Below are 20,822 nucleotides of genomic sequence, written 5' to 3'. Positions count from 1 at the left end.
TCAATCTTTCCCAGCATCAGGGTCTTTTCCGATGAGTCAGCTCTTCGCACTAGGTGGCCAAAGTATTGGAGCTTCAACTTCAGCATCAGTCCTTCCAGTGAATATTCAAGGTTGATTTCCTTTAGGATTAATGGGTTTGATCTCCTTGCAGTCCGAGGGACACTCAAGAGTCTTCTCCAACACCACAGTTCAAAAGCATCATCCATCATACTATATTTTAAATGTCATCTGCCCTGGGGGACCATCCCTGGCTATCAACATCAGGTAAAAATTAGGAGCACCCTCCAGCTGTGGTCCTCACTATCTCAGCAACCAGCACAGTGATGAGAAAGCTGTGTGCTCTTCAAACCCCATTTGCTTGGACACACAGTTCCTGGTGTCCCTTCCACTGGGTGGCCTTGGCTTGGTGCTGTGGCCACTGGGACATGGTGGGAGTGATAGATTCTACTCCTGGCCACCCTGCTTGACCTCCATCTCTCACTCTTGCCCCAGTGGCTGGCCAGAGACAGAGGACCCCAAGGCCCTCCGGGATAATGGAAGCCACTGGGAAAAAGCAGAGTGAATCCTGAATGAGTGTTTGGAAAAAGTATGAGTGTTAGTTACTCAGTCATGTCCGACTCTTTGTGACCCCATGGACTGTAGCCCACCAGGCCCCTCAGTCCATGGGATTCTCTAGGCAAGAGTACTGGAGTGGGTTGCCATTCCCTTCAACTTCCATTGGATTGTGATGTGAGCAAGAAATAAACCTTTATTTTATTAAACTACTAAGTGAAAGTGAAGTAGCTCAGTTGTGTGACTCTTTGTGATCCCATGGACTATAGCCTACCAGGCTCCTCCATCCATGGGATTTTCTAGGCAAGAATACTGGAGTGGGTTGCCATTTCCTTCTCCAGGAGATCTTCCTGACCCAGGGATTGAGCCCGGGTCTCCCACATTGCAGGCAGATGCTTTACTGTCTGAGCCACCGTGGAAGCAGAACCACTAAGCTCTGTAGTTCATGCATTATAGATGTTAGTCCTCCCTGGTTAATATACCCTGCGCAGCTTCTCCACAGCATGTAGGAACAAAGCTAGCCGACAAATATACTACACAGTTACAGACAGTGCTTGCCTTTCCCAGGCAGTGGTGAGACCCCAGGCTCTGACTGCTCCTTAATTCTGTGTATGGTAAGTGACAATAAATGAACAGTCGGCTGCGGAAACACCCAGGACATGGAACCAGTGATGGAACTTCAAGATGAACTTGATTCTCTCCCTTGCTGAGCGAACTTGACTTTGGCACTCTTTCTTACTGGACCCAGATCCTCACCCTAGTGACTTCCCCCCAATTCTTCCAGGTCTTTGAGTCTTCCTGGGACTGACAGATATGTTGGCTTCTCAGAGAGAGAGAGAGCTGTTTGCTAGAAAGATGAGGAAGCTGCCCAGCAGCTTTCCACGTCACCATCCTGGGACAGTGATGGAGATGCTGTGTCAGTGGAGGGTCCCTCATCACCCACTGGCACCCCACGGCCACAGAAATCTGACCTGTGTGTGTTCCTCAAGGAGACATCTTTTTTTTTTTTTAAACAAAAGACAACATTTCCCTAAGTTACTTTTAAGACGGAAGTGAAGATGAATATGTGCCGTGTAAACTCAGGGGATTTCCTTACTGGCAGGGGCAATTGCCCCAAACTTTGGTCTTGAATGTGGACCCCTCATGCCTACAGAGTTGTGGCAAGAGTGTCCAAAATACCCTTCAAGTTTTGGTCCCCTGACCAATCGCATCTTGGTTGCTTTATAAAACAGAAGCAAGCAAGCTTGGGTCCCTGAGCAAACCAACTGCTTTATACAGAAGCTCCCATGGTGGTATTTACTCTGGCCTCAGAAGTCTGAGAATTACTGACATAGATGCCAACTCTCGTGCCGTGGAAGGTGGACCGTCCTGGCTGGCTCAGAGGTAAAGAACCCGTCTGCCAATGCAGGCGATTAGGGTTTGATCCCTGGGTTGGGAAAATCCCCTGGAGAAGGGAATGGCAACCCAGTCCCATATTCTTGCCTGGAGAATTCCATGCACGGAGAAACCCGCAGGCTACACAGTATACAGGGTTGCAAAGAGTCAGACACGACTGAGCGACTAACACTTCAGAGAGACTCTCAGACTATTTTCACTAATAAACCGGTCCACGAACTTAAGCCCCTGGAGGGGCAGGGTGGCTGGGTGGCTGTCAGAGCTTCTGGGTGCTGCTGCTGAGAGGTGGTCACAGGAGAAGGGACTCCTGGGCAGGTCCCGGGAAGAGAATATGCTTCTCTGGTGGGAGAAGAGGAGTCGCATCAGGAAAAAGCAGAGTCCTCGAGCTTTCTGCTTCTCTAGGAAGTGAAGTCAGTTTACAGGCCTTCGGATGACTGTATTCCCAAAGCAGATGGGTTCCCCGAGCGAAATGAGCTTCTGCTTTCATTTCAGCCACAAGATTTCAGACAGAGAGACACAGGGGAGAGAGGTATGGTGAGGGTGAGGGTTGCTGATGTGCAGTCGTCCAGTCGTGTCCGACTCTCGGCCACGCCGTGGGCTACAGCTGGCCAGGCCTCCCAGTCCCTCACCATCTCCCGAGGTTTGCCCAAGATCATGCCCATTAAGTCAGTGATGCTATCCAACCATCTCATCCTCTGACGCCCTCTTCCCCTCTGCCCTCAATCTTTCCCAGCATCAGGGACTTTTCCAGTGAGTCAGCTGTGCGCATCAGATGGCCCAAGTACTGGAACTCACTCATAAATATTTGGTAAAAGCAAGAGGCTGGTGAATCCGGCTTCCCATCACTAAGTACCCAGAGCCAAGACAGTGTGTCCCCCACACCTTTTCCCTTGTGTCTCCGCGTTAGAACCCCTCATGGGCAGCAGGGTACGTGGCCACCCAGAGTAAGTCCTTATACATGTCCCTGCATCACTTGGCCATGGGTCCAAGTTTTGGTTGATGGAAGAGATGGAAAATCAACTCACAATCTCCGGGAGACTTTCTTGAGGAAGATTTTTGTGTGCTGTTCATTCCTTCTTTTCCTTCCCTTCCTCCCTCTGCAGACATCACTATTTTAGATGATGAGAGTGAGCGAGGCAGGAGGGGCAGGGTTTCCGAGAACTTCAGGGAACAGAGCTGCTGAACGGCCTTGAACTGTTTAGCTCTGGACTTGACTTACGTAGAAAATAAACATTTGTCATGTCTAAGCTCCACGATTTCTTTTTCAAAGTGTCTTGCTGCCTTAAATGTTGTTCTCAGCTGTGGTGTTCTCCATTAACAAACACAGCAGAGCCTCTGATCAAAGGCATGGGCCCACATTTCCCAGAAGCTGAATGAGAAGTTCTAGGTTCCAATCTTGGCCATGTGACCTCAGGCAAGCTTGTAAGCCTGGTAGGAATAAGAGTGTGCGCCGTTCAGTCGTGTTGGACTCATTGTGACCCTATGGACCGTAGCCCACCAGGCTCCTCTGTCCATAGCAAGAGTACTGGAGTGGGTAGCCATGCCCTCCTCCAGGGGATCTCCTGACCCAGAAGTCACACCTGAGTCTCTTCCATCTCTTGCATTAGTCAGAGGGTTCTTTGTCACTAGCGCCACCTCGGAAGCCCAGGAATAAGAGTATCTACCCCAAATAACTGTTGAGAAGCTTAAATGAATAACTCCCTGGCTCAGTGCCCTCCTAGGGAATTGCTGTGTTCTGTGCTACATGTCTTTTCAAGGTCAACTTCAAGGCCAAATCTTTTTTCACTCAGCCAAGATCTTTAGACCTTCAGATCTATATTTGGAATTTGTTCATTAGTTAGTGCCCATTTCCAGACAAAATATGTGCCTTTCCAGCATTCAACTATCTACAAGCACCTGTCAGTTATTGGGAAGGATTCTTGGAGCAGAGCTCCCTTCTAGCCATGAGGTTGGGAGTCAATGACCGAGCAGCTGAGGCTGATACTGTTTGGGGCCCAACTTAACACGTGTGCTGTGATGAAGCTGAGTTCTATGCTATTGGTGTATCTACAAGCTCCCTAATTTTGCTTGGACCCTGTTTAGCTAATTATACATTGAGGAGAATAAAATGTGTACCCTACAGCTAAATTAGACAAGTTTATAAAAGGCCTGGCACATACTAGGCACCCCACCTGATAGGTTAACTTCTTTTCATTTTCTGTCTTTCTCAGGACTCACTGGTGTCATGAGAGAACTGGTATTCGAATTCTGAGCTCCACACTCACAGCCCAGGTTCTTTCTCCCACATGAGGCTGCCTTTCTCCATTTTTATCCTTTAAAAACTTGAAGGTATTTGGGGATGGAAGGCACCAGCCTGCTCTTCCTCTCGGTCTGTGAAGAGGGGGGTAGTTTACACTCTGCACCCTGGCTGGTCCCAAACTTTAGAACATCATCTGTTTGGCATCCATCCATGGCCGTAGGGAAAGGCAGGAAGGGACTTCCTAGAGTTACTTTCACTGTGTCTGAGTCAAGGATTATGATGTTGAATAAATCTTGACTATATGACTTATATAGTCAAGAGGAGAGGGAAGAAGGAAGAAAGGAGGGAAGCAGGAAGGGAAAGAAAGAACAGAAATAGAATATATAGACATAGGTAATTTATGTATGAGGATGAGATGGATAGATAACACCTCTGACTCAATGGAAATGAAATTCAGCAAACTTCAGGAGATAGTGAAGGACAGGGAAGCCTGGTGTCCTGCCCTCCATGGGGTCTCAAAGAGCTGGACACATCTTAGGAACTGAAAAACAAGTTTATGTATGTTATATATCTAATACACATTAAATCTCTATTATCCATTTATTAATTATCTATCAATCTACCTACCTGCTCAGTCATCTAGCATTTCTGGCTAGATTTCAGTTTTCAGTGAATAATTTTCAGTTTTATTCACTGAATCATAGTCTCCTGGTCTGAAGATTATGAACTGTGAATTTCAAGTCACAAATAGTCTAAACTTGCAGACATAGCTATATGCGAAACATTTATTGGGAGCTGGGAGAACAAGTTCAAGGTTCTCGCCAGACAGCTCTTGGAAATTCACTTCCCTTTTCTAGTCCTTAGTTTCCTAATCTGTAAAGTATGGTGTGAGCATCTCAGACTAGCTGAGTCCTGGGAAACTTTCATTTATATTTCCCTTTTCAAAAACTTGTGGTCAAGGCTTCTCATTGAATTGTGATGGCATTTTGTATTTTTTAGAGTATTTTAGTGTACTGATGTTACATGTGCTTTGATAAGTGCATTAAGTAGAATCATTATCAATTACAACAAACAAACAAAAACTCGTGGTCGAAGCTGGTTAGAGTAGCTGACATATTAAGAAACTACCTCAGTTGGTTGAATGAATGGATAGATGGATGAATGAATGAATGATGGATGAATGATGGATGAATGAATGATGGCTGAGTGAATGGTGATAGTTAAACAGGCAAGCTGCCTCTTGGTTCAGGCTGACTTGGTACATTTCTATCCACCTGTCTATACATTTTTCTTCAGCCAGTGATTCTCAAAAGACTATCCTAGCACTACCTGAATTAGAATGATCCTTCTGGCCTCACTATAGCTCTGCCAAAGAACAAACCATGGCCTGGGCTTGTGATAAGCGTTTTTCGCAGCTGAGATTCTGATACACACTGGATTTTGAAGGAAGTTGTAAATCCGTGGGCTTATCAGCTTTGGATGATTGGAATCCTAGCTTGTGCTTATGAAAACTGGGTGGAGAGCTTTTTCCTACAGTTCAGTTGTTAACATTTCAATTTGTTCCTGTTCACCGACTTCCCCAGCATTTCGGGGAGAACGAGCCTCTGCTGTATTAATACAGATATTGCACTACCTAGAAATGGCCAGCAGGCGGCAGTGGATGCTCACATATTCCTTACCTACCACTTCCCTCCCCGCCAAGTCTTAAAATTTGTATTATTTTTTCTTTTAGAAGTGAGGGTAAAAAAACAAAACAAAACAAGGATTCCTGTGCAAAATGAGATTTGTTGTCTTAGTTGAGTCAATCAACAAATATCTTGGTGACTTAAGACAGAAGGACGCACTTTCTCAATGGGCTGTCCTCTCCAATATCAATCTTTATTCAGTGGAAGGAAACAATCTCCTGAGTTTATTTTGTGGAAAAACTTGACACTGTTTTCTATTTATCAACATCACAAAAGATGTTGGTATTGACGGATTGTCCAAGTTTGGATATGTGTCTGTCTTCTCCTAGGCCTAGAGTTTTTTTTTTTTGATAGATTGTTTTGAGCATAAAAAATATGCTGCTGTAGGAAAATCATAAGATACAGATGAACAAAAAAGAGAAGTAAAGTCACAATAGTGTTCCCATATCAAGATATAGTGGTTTAGTTGCTAAGTTGTGTGACCCCATTGTGGCCCCATGGACTGTAGCCCACCAGGCTCCTCTGTCCATGAGACTTTCCAGGCAATAACACTGGAGTGGGTTGCCAGTTCCTTCTCCAGGGGATTTTCCTGACCCAGGGATCAAACCCAGGTCTCCTGCATTGCAGGCAGATTTTTTCCCAAATGAGAGATAGCCACTCTAAATATTTAATTAGAGCAAAATCGCTAACACACACACAAGCACATATATACAGACATGATATAAACTATGTCCATATGATCAAAATGTGTGTGCATGTTTTCTTGCCTGCCCTTTCATATAATACCTTGCTATAATATACCCCTCAATGGCGGCTTCAAGATCATTTTTAATGTCTATGTAGTATTCTTTCATATAGACACTCTTTTAATTTCAGCCATATTTTTACCATATTTTCAATGAGTCGCATGATAAAAAATTGCAAGCACCTTTAAAGTACCTGGGAATGTTATAAATATCATGGTGATGAACTGTCTTTCATATAAATCATCACGTGTGTCTTTGGTTATATCAGCTTTATTCTAGTTCAGTAGACACTGGCCACGGTGTGTAAGCTTGCAGAGGCTGGGGTAGTATGGTTCACTAACTATTTTTGTTAGGGTGTAGAATCAAGTGCTCTGGGCAAGTCTGGGCAGCTTCATCTCTATCAACTTTTGGGGGGGAGTTGATTTGTTTTCTTTCCCTTGCTTGTGTCTCTAGACTGCCGTTAATGAAATGAAATCCCATTTGTCAGCTTTCCTCTCCCTTAAGGCAGGCGGAGAACAAGTCCCAGAGGAGAGAATACAGGTCACACTTAGCATTCGCCGGCCACCGAATGAGATCAGCAACCTCATTTGAAGCACCATCCCCTTTAGAATTTTCTACAGCCCCTCCGCCCCTGCCCTCCAAAGTCTAAGTGGGTGGTAGAAGGTGTTCAGAGGTGGCAAGCATGTGGGGAGAATATACTTGACAACAGAGACTTAGTACCATTTAGGAACAACAGCCTTGAGAGAACTGGAGAAGGAAATGGCAACCCACTCCAGTATTCGTGTCTGGAGAATCCCATGGACGGAGGAGCCTGGCGGGCCACAGTCCACGCGGCTGCAGAGTCGGGCCCAACTGAGCGACTGAGTTTACGCACGCCTTGAGTCCGTGCAGACTCTTAGGACCTGACTGGGCAGCTTCTGTGAGAAGCATTAGACCCGGTGCTGTTTGTTCCTCATTTACATTCATGCTTGCAAAGTTGATTTTGCTTTTTCCTCCTCCTCGCTGCTGTGTGGGGCACACTGGGTGCTGGTTATACTCTCCAACGTATGTTATATGAACATAACACGTTACATATAATATAAAGAATAATTCATTATATATAATATAATATAATTCATTATGTATAATATAATACAGTGAATCCTGTGAATTCATTTGTGATGACATCACTCCCAAAGCCTCTATTGCTTCTTTGCACACTCCTTCTGGTCAATTTCTCATTTTCTTTCTTTTTTTTTTTTTCAGCCATGCCTCGTGGGATCTTAGTTCCCCGATCAGAGACCAAACTCAGGTCCTTGGCAGTGGAGGCTTGCAGTCCTCACCACTGGAAAGCCAAGGAATTCCCGATTTCTCTCTCTTTTTTTTAAGTCTCATTACAGTCATCTTTTCTAGCCACCAGTTTTTTAGGAAATTTTATGGGACCTTCCTTGATATAACAATACTCTAAGATGAATAAGCATATATAATAGTTTATTCAAACTTTAACAGGGTCCTAACTAAGTGTCCACTAACAGGAACTAGGCCCTTTAAAAAAGATGTAGGAGAAGCACAAAAAGTGGTTTCTGACTCATTCATTCACCCACACATATTTTAGGGGGAGCCCATCATGTACTACTTAGTTGGACAAACATTAACGAGTAGCCACAGATACTGGCCCTCTGGCAGAGTTCTACCCATTTTGCAGGTGAAGAAACTGGGGCCCACAGGGATCTGTGCTTCATCCAAGGCTACGCAGCTAATAAACAGAGAGCCAGGATCTCCACCTCATCTCCAAAGCTGTGGACATCATAGACTTCCAGCCTGGGAGCAATCAGAGGGAAAGACTCTAAGTCACTAAAGTCACCTTGATCAGGCCAATAGTTTTCTTCAAGGAGAAATGGAAAAGGATGGAATAACAGACTCCTGCTGACATTCCCACTACTTAGGTGCCTGGGGGGCCCTGACTTACCTGTGGCACTGTTGTTTCTGGGCCATGACCTAGGATGGAAAAGAGAACCAAGGTAAGTATCTGCTGCATTCAATTCATTGTCCTCCCCAGAGGAGCAGGCAGTCATCGAAGACAGGTCACAAATCCAGTTATAGAGCACTTCCTTTGTGCTTATGCTGTTCTAGACCCAAAGGAACATCCCACTACAGAGAATTTAGAAAATAGAGAAATGCGTCTAGAAAAAAATAGTCAACACCACAGGTAATATTTCAGCAAGGCTCAGGCATATGTGTGCATGTGTGTATGAGGATATCTGCATGCATTTTGATACATAGATGCCTAAAAATAATATGAAAGAATATATAGGCTCCCGCAGATATAGAGAAAAGATGTGTGAACCCGTGCTGGAGGAAGGGGAGGGAGGGATGAATTGGGAGATTAGGACTGACATATACACACTACCATGGGTGAACTATATAGCTCGTGTGAACCTGCTGTGAAGCACAGGAAACTCAGACTCAGTGCTTTGTGATGACCTGGAGGAGAGGGATGAGGGAGCTGGGAGGGAGGACCCTTCATTGTACAGAAGAAAGAAACACGACATTGTAAAGCAGTTGTACTCCAATGAAAACTGCATTGTAGATCTTTAACTGTTACTCAGAAACATATTTATCTGCTGTGTGATTTCTGGAGGGGGAAATTAGGTTCTTGCTCCCTTTTGCAACTGTAAATCATGTGGCATTGTGGATCCCTGATTGCATTTTTTTTTTTTTTCCTGATTGCATTTTGAATCCGATCACCGAGTATTTCCTTGGAGAGACTCCATCAAGTGTAGTGCAAGTGTCTGACAATGATAATGTGGGTCTTCTTAGCCCCTTGTTTCATATCACTCATGTGCCTTCTGGATGGTTTGCATCAATCTTTCAATCTATATTTTTGTTTAGAGAGTGAGGGGTGATCATCTCATCACATCTTACCACTGTTAAATCCACGATCATTTAAAACCATTTAAAACAACTTCTCCTACTTGCTACTTGATTCTTTTTATCTGTTTCACTTCCTTGATGACTAGTGAGAATGAATTGTTATTTATTTTTTTCCAAATAGTTTCAGGCCTTTGCGTGTCTTCAGTGGTGAAGTTATCTGGGAAGACCAATGAGGTCTTCTCCTGGCCACCACATTCCCCCTTGGACAGTGTGCTTTTGGAAGCTCCTTCTCCCTAGATTTCGGGCAATGATCTGAAAAGCCCTGGGGAAATGAAAGCTCTGAAGGATGAGTCTGCTGTGAGCTTAGCTGTTTGTGCCTTTAATAACCCCTGGTCCTTGCATGGTACCTATCCTCCGAGGCTCTCAAAGTGCGTCACAGGAGCAATTAATTGAGCATCGCAACGCACGCCGGGTGTAAATATTTATGAGGTCTCGTTGGCGGTGGCTGGAACACCGGGCACAGAAGAGTTAAGCCGGGAGATTGTAGTCACCAGGAGACCGCAGCCCGCGAGTCCCACTTCCAGCTCAGCCTGTTGCCTCTTCTCACAAGGTTCAACCCCAAACGATTCTGTTGGGTCGCTACCACTGTCCCAAGTTCATGGAGGAAACGTGTGGTCCACAGGGTTCCATGGCTCATCCCGTCCTGCTGAGATCAAAGGAATTGCCGCCAGCCTGTGGGACACCCCCAAGCCCCCAAGATCCCTGCCACCTCCCCTGGCCCTTGCCTGCAGGCGCTGGCCAGTCATGCTTTGGAAGGACTGCGCACCGCCCTGGGGTGCCATGTGGTTCGCTCTTGGCTCTCTTTCAAGTTGCCTGAGATCCTGCAGAAATTCACAGTAAATCAGCCGGGAAGGAGCAGGTCATTTATCTGGGGCCTGAGAGCTCTCTCTTGACACTTTCCACACATGGCCTCCTCCCTGACATCTTGGTCTTTGATTAACGCCACAAAAGGCTCCCCAGAGTCGCAACTCCTGACGTGTGTTGCGGAAATGATATATTTCTGTGACTGTACAGACGGTTTGATGTGGGCGTGGCAGGCCATGGACAGAAGGCAGCTTATGAGCACAGGCGGGACGCGGTCCTGATCCTGGGATTTTGAGGACGAGGCACCCTCTTCCTGGGACTGGAAGAGGAACTTCAGGTTTTAAATTGAGACTTCATTTTCCGTCTAATCTTGGTCTCATCCCCATTTTTATTTTATTTTTAAAATTTTATTTATTTACTTATTTCGTTTTTGGCTGTGCTGGATCTTTGTTGCTAAGCGAGCGTTCCTCTAGTTGCGGCCAGCGGCCAGCGGGGGTACACTGGAGTCGCCGGGCCCAGCCTTTTCCTTGCAGCAGCTTCTCTTGTTGCAGAGCTCTGGCTCTAGGGCGCGGGGACTTCGGTGGTGGTGGCTTCCGGCTCTAGAGCACAGTCTCAGAAGTTGTGGTGTATGGGCTTAGCTGCTCTGTGGCATGCGGGGTCTTCTCAGATTAAGGATCGAACCTGTGTCTCCTGAATTGGCAGGCGATTCTTTCCCACTGAGCCGCCAGGGAAGCCCTCACCCACCCAGTTTTTAGACTCAAAGACCATCAACGTCTGAAAGCACATTGGAAATAATGTCCAGTTTGTGGTTGCAGGTTTCAGATTCTTGGAGGCCGGACTGAGGTCTTGGGATGCTAAAAAGAGCATATCTGAACGGCAAAACACCTGTTCAGGCCCTGAGCAGGGCTCAGCTCTGGCCTGTGGGTTTTCCCTCCCTTGCAGATGCAGCTAAAACTGAGAAGTCACGTGTCTAAAGTGACATGGAAAGCCATGAGCAGTGGCAGGATTGGCCTTATTATTCACCAGCCAAGGCAACAACTTAGCCCACTGGGCTCCCTGCCTCCAGAAGCTTCTTCCCTATTGTAAAGCCGTCTGCAAGTGGTTTATCTGCTGACTCCTCTTGGTGGGGCCCCAAAGCCACGGTGCTCATTCATATGTCACATCCTCCGGGACTGTGCACCCCAGGGTCCTCTGTGCGTCAATGCAAGCCAGATGAATTAGCAGAGGAAGCGGCAGCCAGGCAGGAATGATGTTGTTATTCCAGCTGAGCCCAAAAGCCTGGGGGGAGGGGTGTGGGGGAGGGAGGCTGCAAGGGGGAGTCTGGGGAGGCGTCCTGGACTCCAGGGTCATGTCTGGCTGGAGTGCGGTGGACCACGTCTCAACACCGGCAGCTGACAAGCGCTCTGAAAAGGCTCCTGTGTTAACATTCTTCCCAGCCTGACAGCCCAGGGTGATTAATGAAGGATGCTGCTCGCAGACTTCCTGGAGATTTGATGCATTCTCTCTGTGCTCAAGTGAGGCCTATGGTTAGCAAGCTGCCTCTTGCCAGGGGATGACAAGGATGCTCCCCGGCTTGCTTTCGTCAACAGCATACATCACGTGGCCACGTGTGAACAGGGCGCAGCTGGGTGGTGTGTTGCTTGGCAGCCGCCCCTCTGCCCTCCCGACCCTCCTGCTCCTTTAGGTATCTGGGTCCCGAGTAAAGCAGCTGTCCCTCTCTATTTCTGCTTGCGCGGGCAGGTGTCCACATGGTGGGCAGGGCAGTTCACGGGGTACGGAATGAACAAAGCCAGCCTCCAGAGGTTTGTGGTTTTCAATATTTAAGGCTCATTACAAATGAAGATGTTTAATTTCTGAGTTAGTTTGAATTTTTAATACTTCTTAATAATTTAAAAGGTTTAATCATTTTTAATTTTTTGAGGGTACTAGATTAAACTCCCCCACCCCTTGCTGCCTGGGAGAACTGGGTCTGATGGAGTGGGCAGGGTGCACGCATGTTGTCTTATCCATGGGAACAGAGTTTGGATGGTGTGTTTTTCCGGTCCCATAGAGACGGGACTTGATCCTGTCTCTAGGGTCAGGCTCCTGGCATGGAGATTAAATCCTCATCACCCTCTCGAGTCTGGTGGGCCCCTCTGGGTCTCCCCAGGCACCCGCAAAACCCCTGGGAAGTAATAGGGGTGATTTCATCCCCCTCTCCCAAACCTCCAAGATTAACTGGCTCAGCTCCACACCTCATTGAAAGCTCTGCCCCTGAAATAGAAAAATTACTTTAGAATAAAATTCTCTGATTTTGGGGAAAATGACTGATCTTTTTAATAGTCACTACCTCTAGTAGCTCAGCTGGTAAAGAATCCGCCTGCAATGCAGGAGATTCTGGTTCAATTCCTGGGTCAGGAAGATCCACTGGAGAAGGGTTAGGCTATCCTCTCCAGTATTCTTGGGCTTCCCTGGTGGTTCAACTGGTAAAGACTCCATCTGCAATGCAGGTAGACCTGGGTTTGACCCCTGGGTTGGGTAATCCCCTCCAGTATTCTGGCCTGGAGAGTTTCATGACTGTATAGTCCATGGGGTTGCAAAGAATCAGACATGACTGGGCAACTTTCACTATTCAAACTCATTTTAGGGGCTTCCTGGTAGCTCAGTGGTAAAAAAAAAAAATCTGCCTGCCAATGCAGGAGATGCAGGTTCTATCACTGGGTTGGGAAGATCCCCTGGGGAAGAAAATGGCAACCCCCTCCAGTATTCTTGCTTGGAGAATCCCATGGACAGAGGAACCTGGTGGGCTACAGTCCATGGGGTCATAAAAGAACTGGACACAATTTAATGACCAAAAACAATAGCAAAACTCATTTTAAATACAAAACAAAAAGGAGTGAAGGCAGAGGTCAAGTTTCTAAATTCATTCCCTTCTTCCTGCTCTTTGAACTTCTGTCTGCAGCTTGTTGGGAGCTGTGTACTTTATAGAAATCATTTCACTCAAACTTCATAGCAACTATTGTTGGACAGTATCTTGCTATCAGTGTCAGGGCTACGATGGGATGTTAGTGCTATATTTCTCACCTGATGGGTCCACCCTCTTCTCTCCACGTCCCTGAGGGATGGGGAGAGACAGGCAGTTTGGGGGGCAGGGAACCTGAGGGATGAGCTGGAAGGACCGTGTTGACCTCCAGGTGGTGTGACGCTTCTCAACACAGAGGGTAAAGGATGCTCAGAGCCGCATCTCAGGAAAGTGATGCAGGAGCATGTATGTCCGCGTGGAGAGGGAAGGACAGGGGTGTAACGGTCTCAGGAAGAGGTATGACAGGCCTCACCAGTGCGGGTTTTTATCCCTCCCTGACATGGGCACCCCAACCCTGCTCTGATCACCTGGCACCTGCCTGGTGGAACCCACACTCGCATCACCAGAACCGAGCCCAACTCCACTTCTCACACTTCCTACCCCAGGCCCTTAGCTCCTTTAGGAGCTAAGACCAGGGGAGACCAGATGCCTAACACAGTGCCTGGAACGTGGCTTATACACAAAAACATGTTGTTGAATGAGCACGAAGGAGGGAATGGGCAAGTGGATGACGGCAAGGCACACAGGTGGCAGGGAAGCACAGGTAAGAGAACCACCCCAGAGTGAGACAGCCTCGAGCCCCACCACAGTCCACGTCTGGGCCCACATGCAGACCTAGCCTCCACCAGAAAGGCCTGCAGGGTGCCCAGCAGGTAGGAACCTGGTCCATGGGTGTGCACGCAAATCCCCCCTGGGGACTGGTTCCAGTTTTCATTACAGATTTGACGTCGGAGAATAAGGAATGACTCCTTATTCCTTTGAAGCAGATGAAATTCACACCAAGGTGGAATCAGATCAAGTCTTGTATTTAATAAGTGAATAATGGTTCATTCCTTTTGGGGGGCAGGTGATGGAAATGTTCTTTTAAAAATTGAAGTATAATTGATTTACAATGATCCAGGTGTATAGCAACATGGTTCAATTATATATATATATATATTCTTTTCCAGACTTTTTTCCACTATAGGTTATTATAAGATACTGAGTGTAGTTCCCTGAGCTATACAGTAGGCCGTGTTGTTAATCTACTTTATATAGAGTAGTGTATATCTGCTAATATCACAACTTCCAATTCATCCCTCCTCCCTTCCTTCTTAGTGGGGCTTCCCTGTCAGCTCAGATGGTAAAGAATCCACCTACAATGCAGGAGCCCCATGTTCGATTCCTGGGTCAGGAAGATCCCTTGGGGAAGGGAATGGCTACCCACTCCTGTACTCTTGCCTGGAAAATTCCTTGGACAGAGGAGCCTGGCGGGCTATAGTCCATGGGGTCTCAAAAGAATCAAACATGACTGAGCAACCAACACTACCCCTTTGGTAAACGTAAGTTTGTTTTCCAAGTCTGTGAGTCTATTTCTGTTTTGTACGTGAGTTCATTGTATCACTTTTTTTCAGATCCCACGTATAAGTGATATCATATAATATTTGTCCTTCTCTGTCTGACTTGCTTCACTTAATACGATAATCTCCAGCTTCATCCATGTGGCTGCAAAGGCATTGTTTCCGTCTTTTTACGGCTGGGTAATATTCCGTTCTGTATGTATATCACACTTCTTTGTCCATTCATCTGTGGGTGGACACGGAGTTTGCTTCCATGTCTTGGCTGTTGTGAATTGTAAGTAGTGCTGCAGTGGACTTTGGGGTGGATGTATCTTTTTGAAATAGATTTTTTGTCTTTTCTGGTTGTATGCCAGGAGCGGGATTTCTGGATCACATGGTAGCTCTATTTTTAGTTTTTAAGGAACCTCCACCCTGTTCTCCATAGTGGGTGCACCAGTTTACATTCCCACCAACAGCATAGGAGGATTATGGACACATTTTTTGGTGAAAGATATCCTTGATTAGGTCTAAGAATCTTCTCTTTTCTATTTTGTTTTTATGGAAAAATATTTGGGAGGATGCAAATCCCTGAAGTGATCCCGAGAAAGACACTGCCAGTGTTTGATATCATTCTGAACCATGAAACGCTCATACCCCCCACCACACTCTTGGCTGGGGGCAGCCTAGTTTGACTCTCAACCCCTCGGCATCCTGCCCTCCCAGGGTTCCGGAACCTTCCCTGCTCTGAGCTTCTATGCCAGCCCTTCTAGCTCTAACTGTATACTTTGTGTAGCTCAAAGCAGTGTATAGTTATTCATTTCTTACATAAATCTCATATTAAATTTCGTTTGTCTTTTCCTTCTTTCCTCAACTAGACTGTAAGTTCTTTGGGGACAGAAAGCATGTCCTGTGAGCTATAATCCCTTCCATATATGCTATCTAAGCTCCTGACAAATATTGGAAGAGGAAAACAAATTCATTTGGCAGTTTGATGGTGGTGCCGCAGACGAGTGAGCGGTGCAGAGCGCGGTGCTCAGCCAGGACGACTTTGGCTCCAGTGGGCGGAGCTACGCCTGCATCTCCCGTCCCCTCCACCCTCCACGCGCTCTCTCTCCTTCTCCCGTTTGTTCCGCTCTCTCTCTCTCTCTCTCTCTCTCTCTTTCGGCTCTGCAGCCTAGCTCATGGGGTCTCAGTTCCTCCACCAGGGATAGAACTCAGGCCCTCGGCAGTGAAAGTGCCAAGTCCTAACCACTGAACTGCCAGGCAATTCCCTTCTCTCTCTTTGTTTTCCCATCCTTCTTGCTCTGTGAAAAGTTTCTTTTATCACCTATTTAGGATCCAGGCTCTGCCAGGTGCTGGGAGGAGTACAAGCTCATAGCATCCTGGGGCATCCTGACTTTATCTGCCTCCTTCCCGCTCTTCTTCTTCCCTTCAGCTGTGTTTATTGAGCATCTTCCACATAGGCGCTTACACAGGAGCTCCTTGCAGATGACCACAGGGAGCTGGAGGGACAGCACCCTTTTCCGTGCATCCTCTGAAAGCGCCTGGCCCCCTCTGTAAAGCTCTCAGCTTAGGGGATCTTTAGGAAGGACACTTTCTGCACAGTGAGGGGACCAGGGGGAACAGAAATGATTCTCAACATCTCTCTCAGTGCTGCAGACGCTCAGAGCGGTTGGAAAACAGGAAGGGCAGAACCAGAGAAGGCAAGCGCAGACCTACTGCCAGAGAAGGCAAGCTGTGATGTCTGGGGTGCCTGACAAGGACAGCCGGCAGGGGGCCTCCCAGTGCACCAAATAGAACAGGGAAGTTGGCTCCCTGAGGACCGGCCTCCTGGGACCTGAGAAATGACAGCCAGCTGCACCTGGCCCCCTGGAGTTAGCTATTGCTGCAGGTATTAGTGGCAGGAGAGAAAAATCCCTAGACAATGCGGTGATGCATTGGACAGAGTATGAACGTGGGAAACATGAGCGACGCTGTTCGGAATGGCCTCGAAAGGAATGCGGACGGAAAGAGACTTGCGCTCGGAGTGTGAACCTTGGCTTCGCTTCTCCCTAGAAAGCGGACTTGAGAACGCGCTCCGTCTCCCAAGCCTTACCATCTCCCGAGCTCACAGGGCCTGCGTCTGCTTCAGTCCCCACACAAGCAGTATCTTGTGTTCTGTTACACCGGCCTTTTTATTTGTTTCCACCAGAGGCTGAGCATCTTGATGGCAGGGGCTGTGTCTTCCTCATCTTTGATTTTTCTGGTCCCCAAGACAGTGATCTCTCACAGTTGGGGACAATGTTCTCTCCTATTTCCATCCCACCCTCCTGCACCCCTGTCTTACGTCTTCTTCCTTCCACCTCGTTTACCTAGTTGAGAGGGCTGAGCCCAGAGGCCTCTTATTCCAGCTCCAAAGCTGGCATTCTTGGTAACAATGTTTGATGCTGAGGTTCTCAAACATGCCCAGCAGTCATCATCACTGGGAGGGGCTTGTTTAATCCAGGTGCTCAGACTCCAAAGCCCAAGTGTTTGATTCAGTAGTGGGGCTGAGAACCTACATTTCCAAGCAGCTCCCAGATATGCTGATACTGCTGGTCCAGGGATGAGTTCTAAGACTAGCTGCTAGGAATCTTCATGATTGCAGATGTCCTTCTCAGGACATGTCAGCTCCAAGAATTGCCGCTGGAGGCTTCATGATTGTGGATGTGGATGTCCTTTCTCAGGACATGTGCTCCTTCTTCATAGTGGAGTCTTGACAAGCGTAGGTTTGAGACTCACAGAAACAGAAAACTTAGAACCCAGAACAGGCCCTGGATCTGAAGTCAGATCCTGAATCCAAATCCAGCTCTTACCAGTTATCGGCTCTGTGACTGTGACCAAGATATGGCACCTCTCTCAGGCTTTCTTTCCTCATCTGTTAAATGGGAATGGTCACAGTGGGTTGGTCAAAAAGTTTATTGGGGTTTTTCCGTGACATCTTCCCAAACTTTTTGGCCAGCTCAATACCTGCTTCAGAGGATTAAATGCTGATTTCTTTTATGGAGAGTCTGGTACTTGTTGGAGAGACTTTCCTGGTGGCTCAGATGGTAAAAGCGTTTGCCTATAATGTGGGAGACCTGGGTTCTATCCCTGGGCTGGAAAGATCCCCTGGAGAAGGAAATGGCAACCCACACCAGTACTCTTGCCTGGAAAATTCCATGGACGGAGGAGCCTGGTGGGCTACAGTCCTTGGGGTCGCAAAGAGTCAGACATGACTGAGCGACTCCATTTTCTGGTATTTGTTAGGCATCCAGTTATTGATTCAAGTTTGGACTCCATTTGAAAACATCAGTGACGATGCTTCTGTTTCTGCCCACATGGGGACATGGTGGGTGTTGAGGACTCTGCCACGTAGATTCCATGGGCTGTTCTAGAAAACATTTATCTCAGTCTTGTGGACAGGTCACGCGTAATGGACAGGTATGTGATCCTGTGTTTTCCTTGGATGGTCTCCTAGGCAGTATCACCTTTGTGAAACCCCAGCATCGAGCTTTGTATTGTACCTTGTATGTTACCACGAGGTCCCTGCATGTTTGAGTTTGGGGTGGGTGGGGGAGGACAGCCCTTTGGCCCCTGTCCCCAGAGTTGACCCCTACACCTAACTGAGGGATGGCAGTCATGAGGTCAGCAATGCGGAGCCACAGTTGCTTCAGAGGTTGGTAATGTTTGTAATACTCAGGCCTATTGTTTGTTATACACTGCAGCCTCAGGGAAGTTATTCACTGTCTCCAGTCTGTGTTCTTTTCTCCTATAAAAGGAACTTGATGAGAATGTGACTGTGAGGGTGCAGTGAGACACTACCTATTGAGATTTTTCATTTTCATTTTTATAAATTGGAGTATAGTTGATTTACAATGTTATTGGCAAGGACTCATTGCTTTGTCAGTGAAGAGTTTCCCTGCTTGCAGGAGACCTGGATTTGATCCCTGGGCCTGGAAGATCCCCTGGAGAAGGAAATGGCAACCCATTCCAGTATTCTTGCCTGGAGAATCCCATGGACAGAGGGGCCTGGCAGACTATGGAGTTGCAGAGTTGGATAAACTTAGTGACTAAACCACCAGCCACCACCACTGAGTCAGTTATACACATAGATATATCCAATCTCTTCTTAAGATTCTGCTCCTAATAGGCCATCACAGAGTCCTGAGTGGACTTCCCTGTGCTCTACATTAGTCCTTATTAGCGATCTATTTATATACATGCCGTGCGTGCCCTGCCAAGTCGTTTCAGTCATGTTCGACCCTTTGAGACCCTATGAACTGTGGCCCGCCAGGCTCCTCTGTCCATGGGATTCTCCAGGCAAGAATACTGGAGTGGGTTGCCGTGGCCTCCTCCAGGGCATCTTCCCACCCCAGGGATCAAACCCAGGTCTCTTAGGTCTCCTGCATCGGCAGGCAGGTTCTTTACCACTAACACCACCTGGGAAGCCCCTATTTATATATAGTAGTGTGTATATGTCAACCCCAATCTCCCAATTTTTCTCCCCCTCCTTCCCCTTGGTAACCATCACTGTGTTTTCTACATCTGTGACTTATGTTTTATATAAATAGGTTCATTTGTCCCAATTTTTAGTTTCCACATACAAGCAATTTCATATGATATTTACCTTTCTCGTCATATAAGCTCTTAAAATAGCCCGTGGTGAGCACTCAGTGACTGTTAGCCTTGGTTATTTGTTGAGAACCTACTATGCTCCAGGCATGCTGCAGGGGTCAGGCATTTATTCCCCAAACACAAGCACTACCTTATATCTGGGGGATTGACGGTGGGTAAGACATTCCACTCTTGCTTTTCTTTTCTTTTCTTTTTAATGTTGCATCACACAGCTTGTGGGATCTTATTTCCCCAAGCATGGACTGAACTGAGCCCTCAGCAGTGAAAGTGTGGGCGTTCTAACCACCTGACTGCCAGTTAATTCAGTCTACTCTTGTTTCCAAGTACCATTTCTAAAAGAAGCAAGGTATTGAAATGGAAATGGGCTTATTTGAGTGAGGTCACTCAGCTAGGGAGCAGAACCCATTCTGTTCTGTGGTCCTGCCCATGTGTAGCACTGCCCTTACTGCATCATCACCAGATGCTGATAATTATCATTTGAGTGGAGAATGGAAGCATCCATTTACTAGTTCTGAAAGTATGATGGTAGATCCAAATATGTAGATTTTAGACATTTTGATTTGATTTATAGATCTCAGATACTAATTTATATTCATATAATACTTTCATTATAAAATATGCAGTGGTACAAAGATTTGTATGTATATGGGAGTTTTTTTTTTCTTTTTAATTTGGGTTTATAAATGGTTTGGAACAGGTTGCAGAAACATCATCTGTTGCTCTTTTTAATATATCTTGAGCAAGCTATGACACATCCTGAAATAATTTGCTTCAGAAAAAAGCACTGCTCTCTCTCTTTTGCAAATGTGACTGTAAATATTACTTTGAGGTATGTAATTGCTGCAACCATCTCCATTTGAAGGAAGACTTCTAACCCGTCCATCTCCCATCTCTTGCTATTGTCAAGAAATCAGAAATATCGACTTAAAAGATATTATTCAAATGTGTTGAATGTAAACACTAAAGAAGTCTGAGAACAGCCACAAATTTTCCTTTGCTTAATGCAGCTTTGAAAATATTTCAAGTATTCTGTTTTACAGGCATGCATTCACTCTGCTTAGGGAAAATATTACTTCAAACACATCTTAGCATGCCAAGAACGCTTCTAGTGCCTGGCACTTAGTAGGAACTGAAAGGATGTTTGAAGGCTGACTTGAGTTGAAGTTCTCTGGGATGCAAGTGTTGCTATAACACCTGGAAACCCTTGGGTTCTTTTAGATATAGAGACAGCTCCAGCAGGGCTTGGAGAGGGGCTCTGGCTAGGGGCAGGCAGGCCTGCACCCCTTCTGGGCAATGGGGCATTGCTCAGAGTCAGACCCTGCTCAACGCAGAGCTAGAGCTGGCTTCACGATTGGTCCCTGTCGCTCATTTCATTGAGCGGACCTCCTTCTGAGCTCTCAGACTTGGCTGCGAGCCCCTTGGAGACAGGACTCTGCCTCTTGCTTCAGCATTTTCAAGAGCCTGTCCTAATGC

The 20,822-nt window shown here is 46.6% G+C and overlaps 1 protein-coding gene across 1 annotated transcript in view; it reads right to left on the bottom strand.

The window, feature by feature from the left end:
* CLNK (cytokine dependent hematopoietic cell linker) overlaps positions 1-20,822 on the bottom strand; it is a 204,393-nt gene that overhangs the window by 92,750 nt on the left and 90,821 nt on the right. The window contains exon 4 of the mRNA XM_070458116.1: positions 8,566-8,594. Coding sequence (XP_070314217.1) covers positions 8,566-8,594 — 29 coding nt within the window. The remainder of the gene's footprint in view (positions 1-8,565; positions 8,595-20,822) is intronic.

The sequence above is a fragment of the Odocoileus virginianus genome, chromosome 29, assembly GCF_023699985.2.
Source record: "Odocoileus virginianus isolate 20LAN1187 ecotype Illinois chromosome 29, Ovbor_1.2, whole genome shotgun sequence".
NCBI classification, from domain to species: Eukaryota; Metazoa; Chordata; class Mammalia; order Artiodactyla; family Cervidae; genus Odocoileus; species Odocoileus virginianus.
This window is presented reverse-complemented; position numbering and strand designations above follow the sequence as displayed.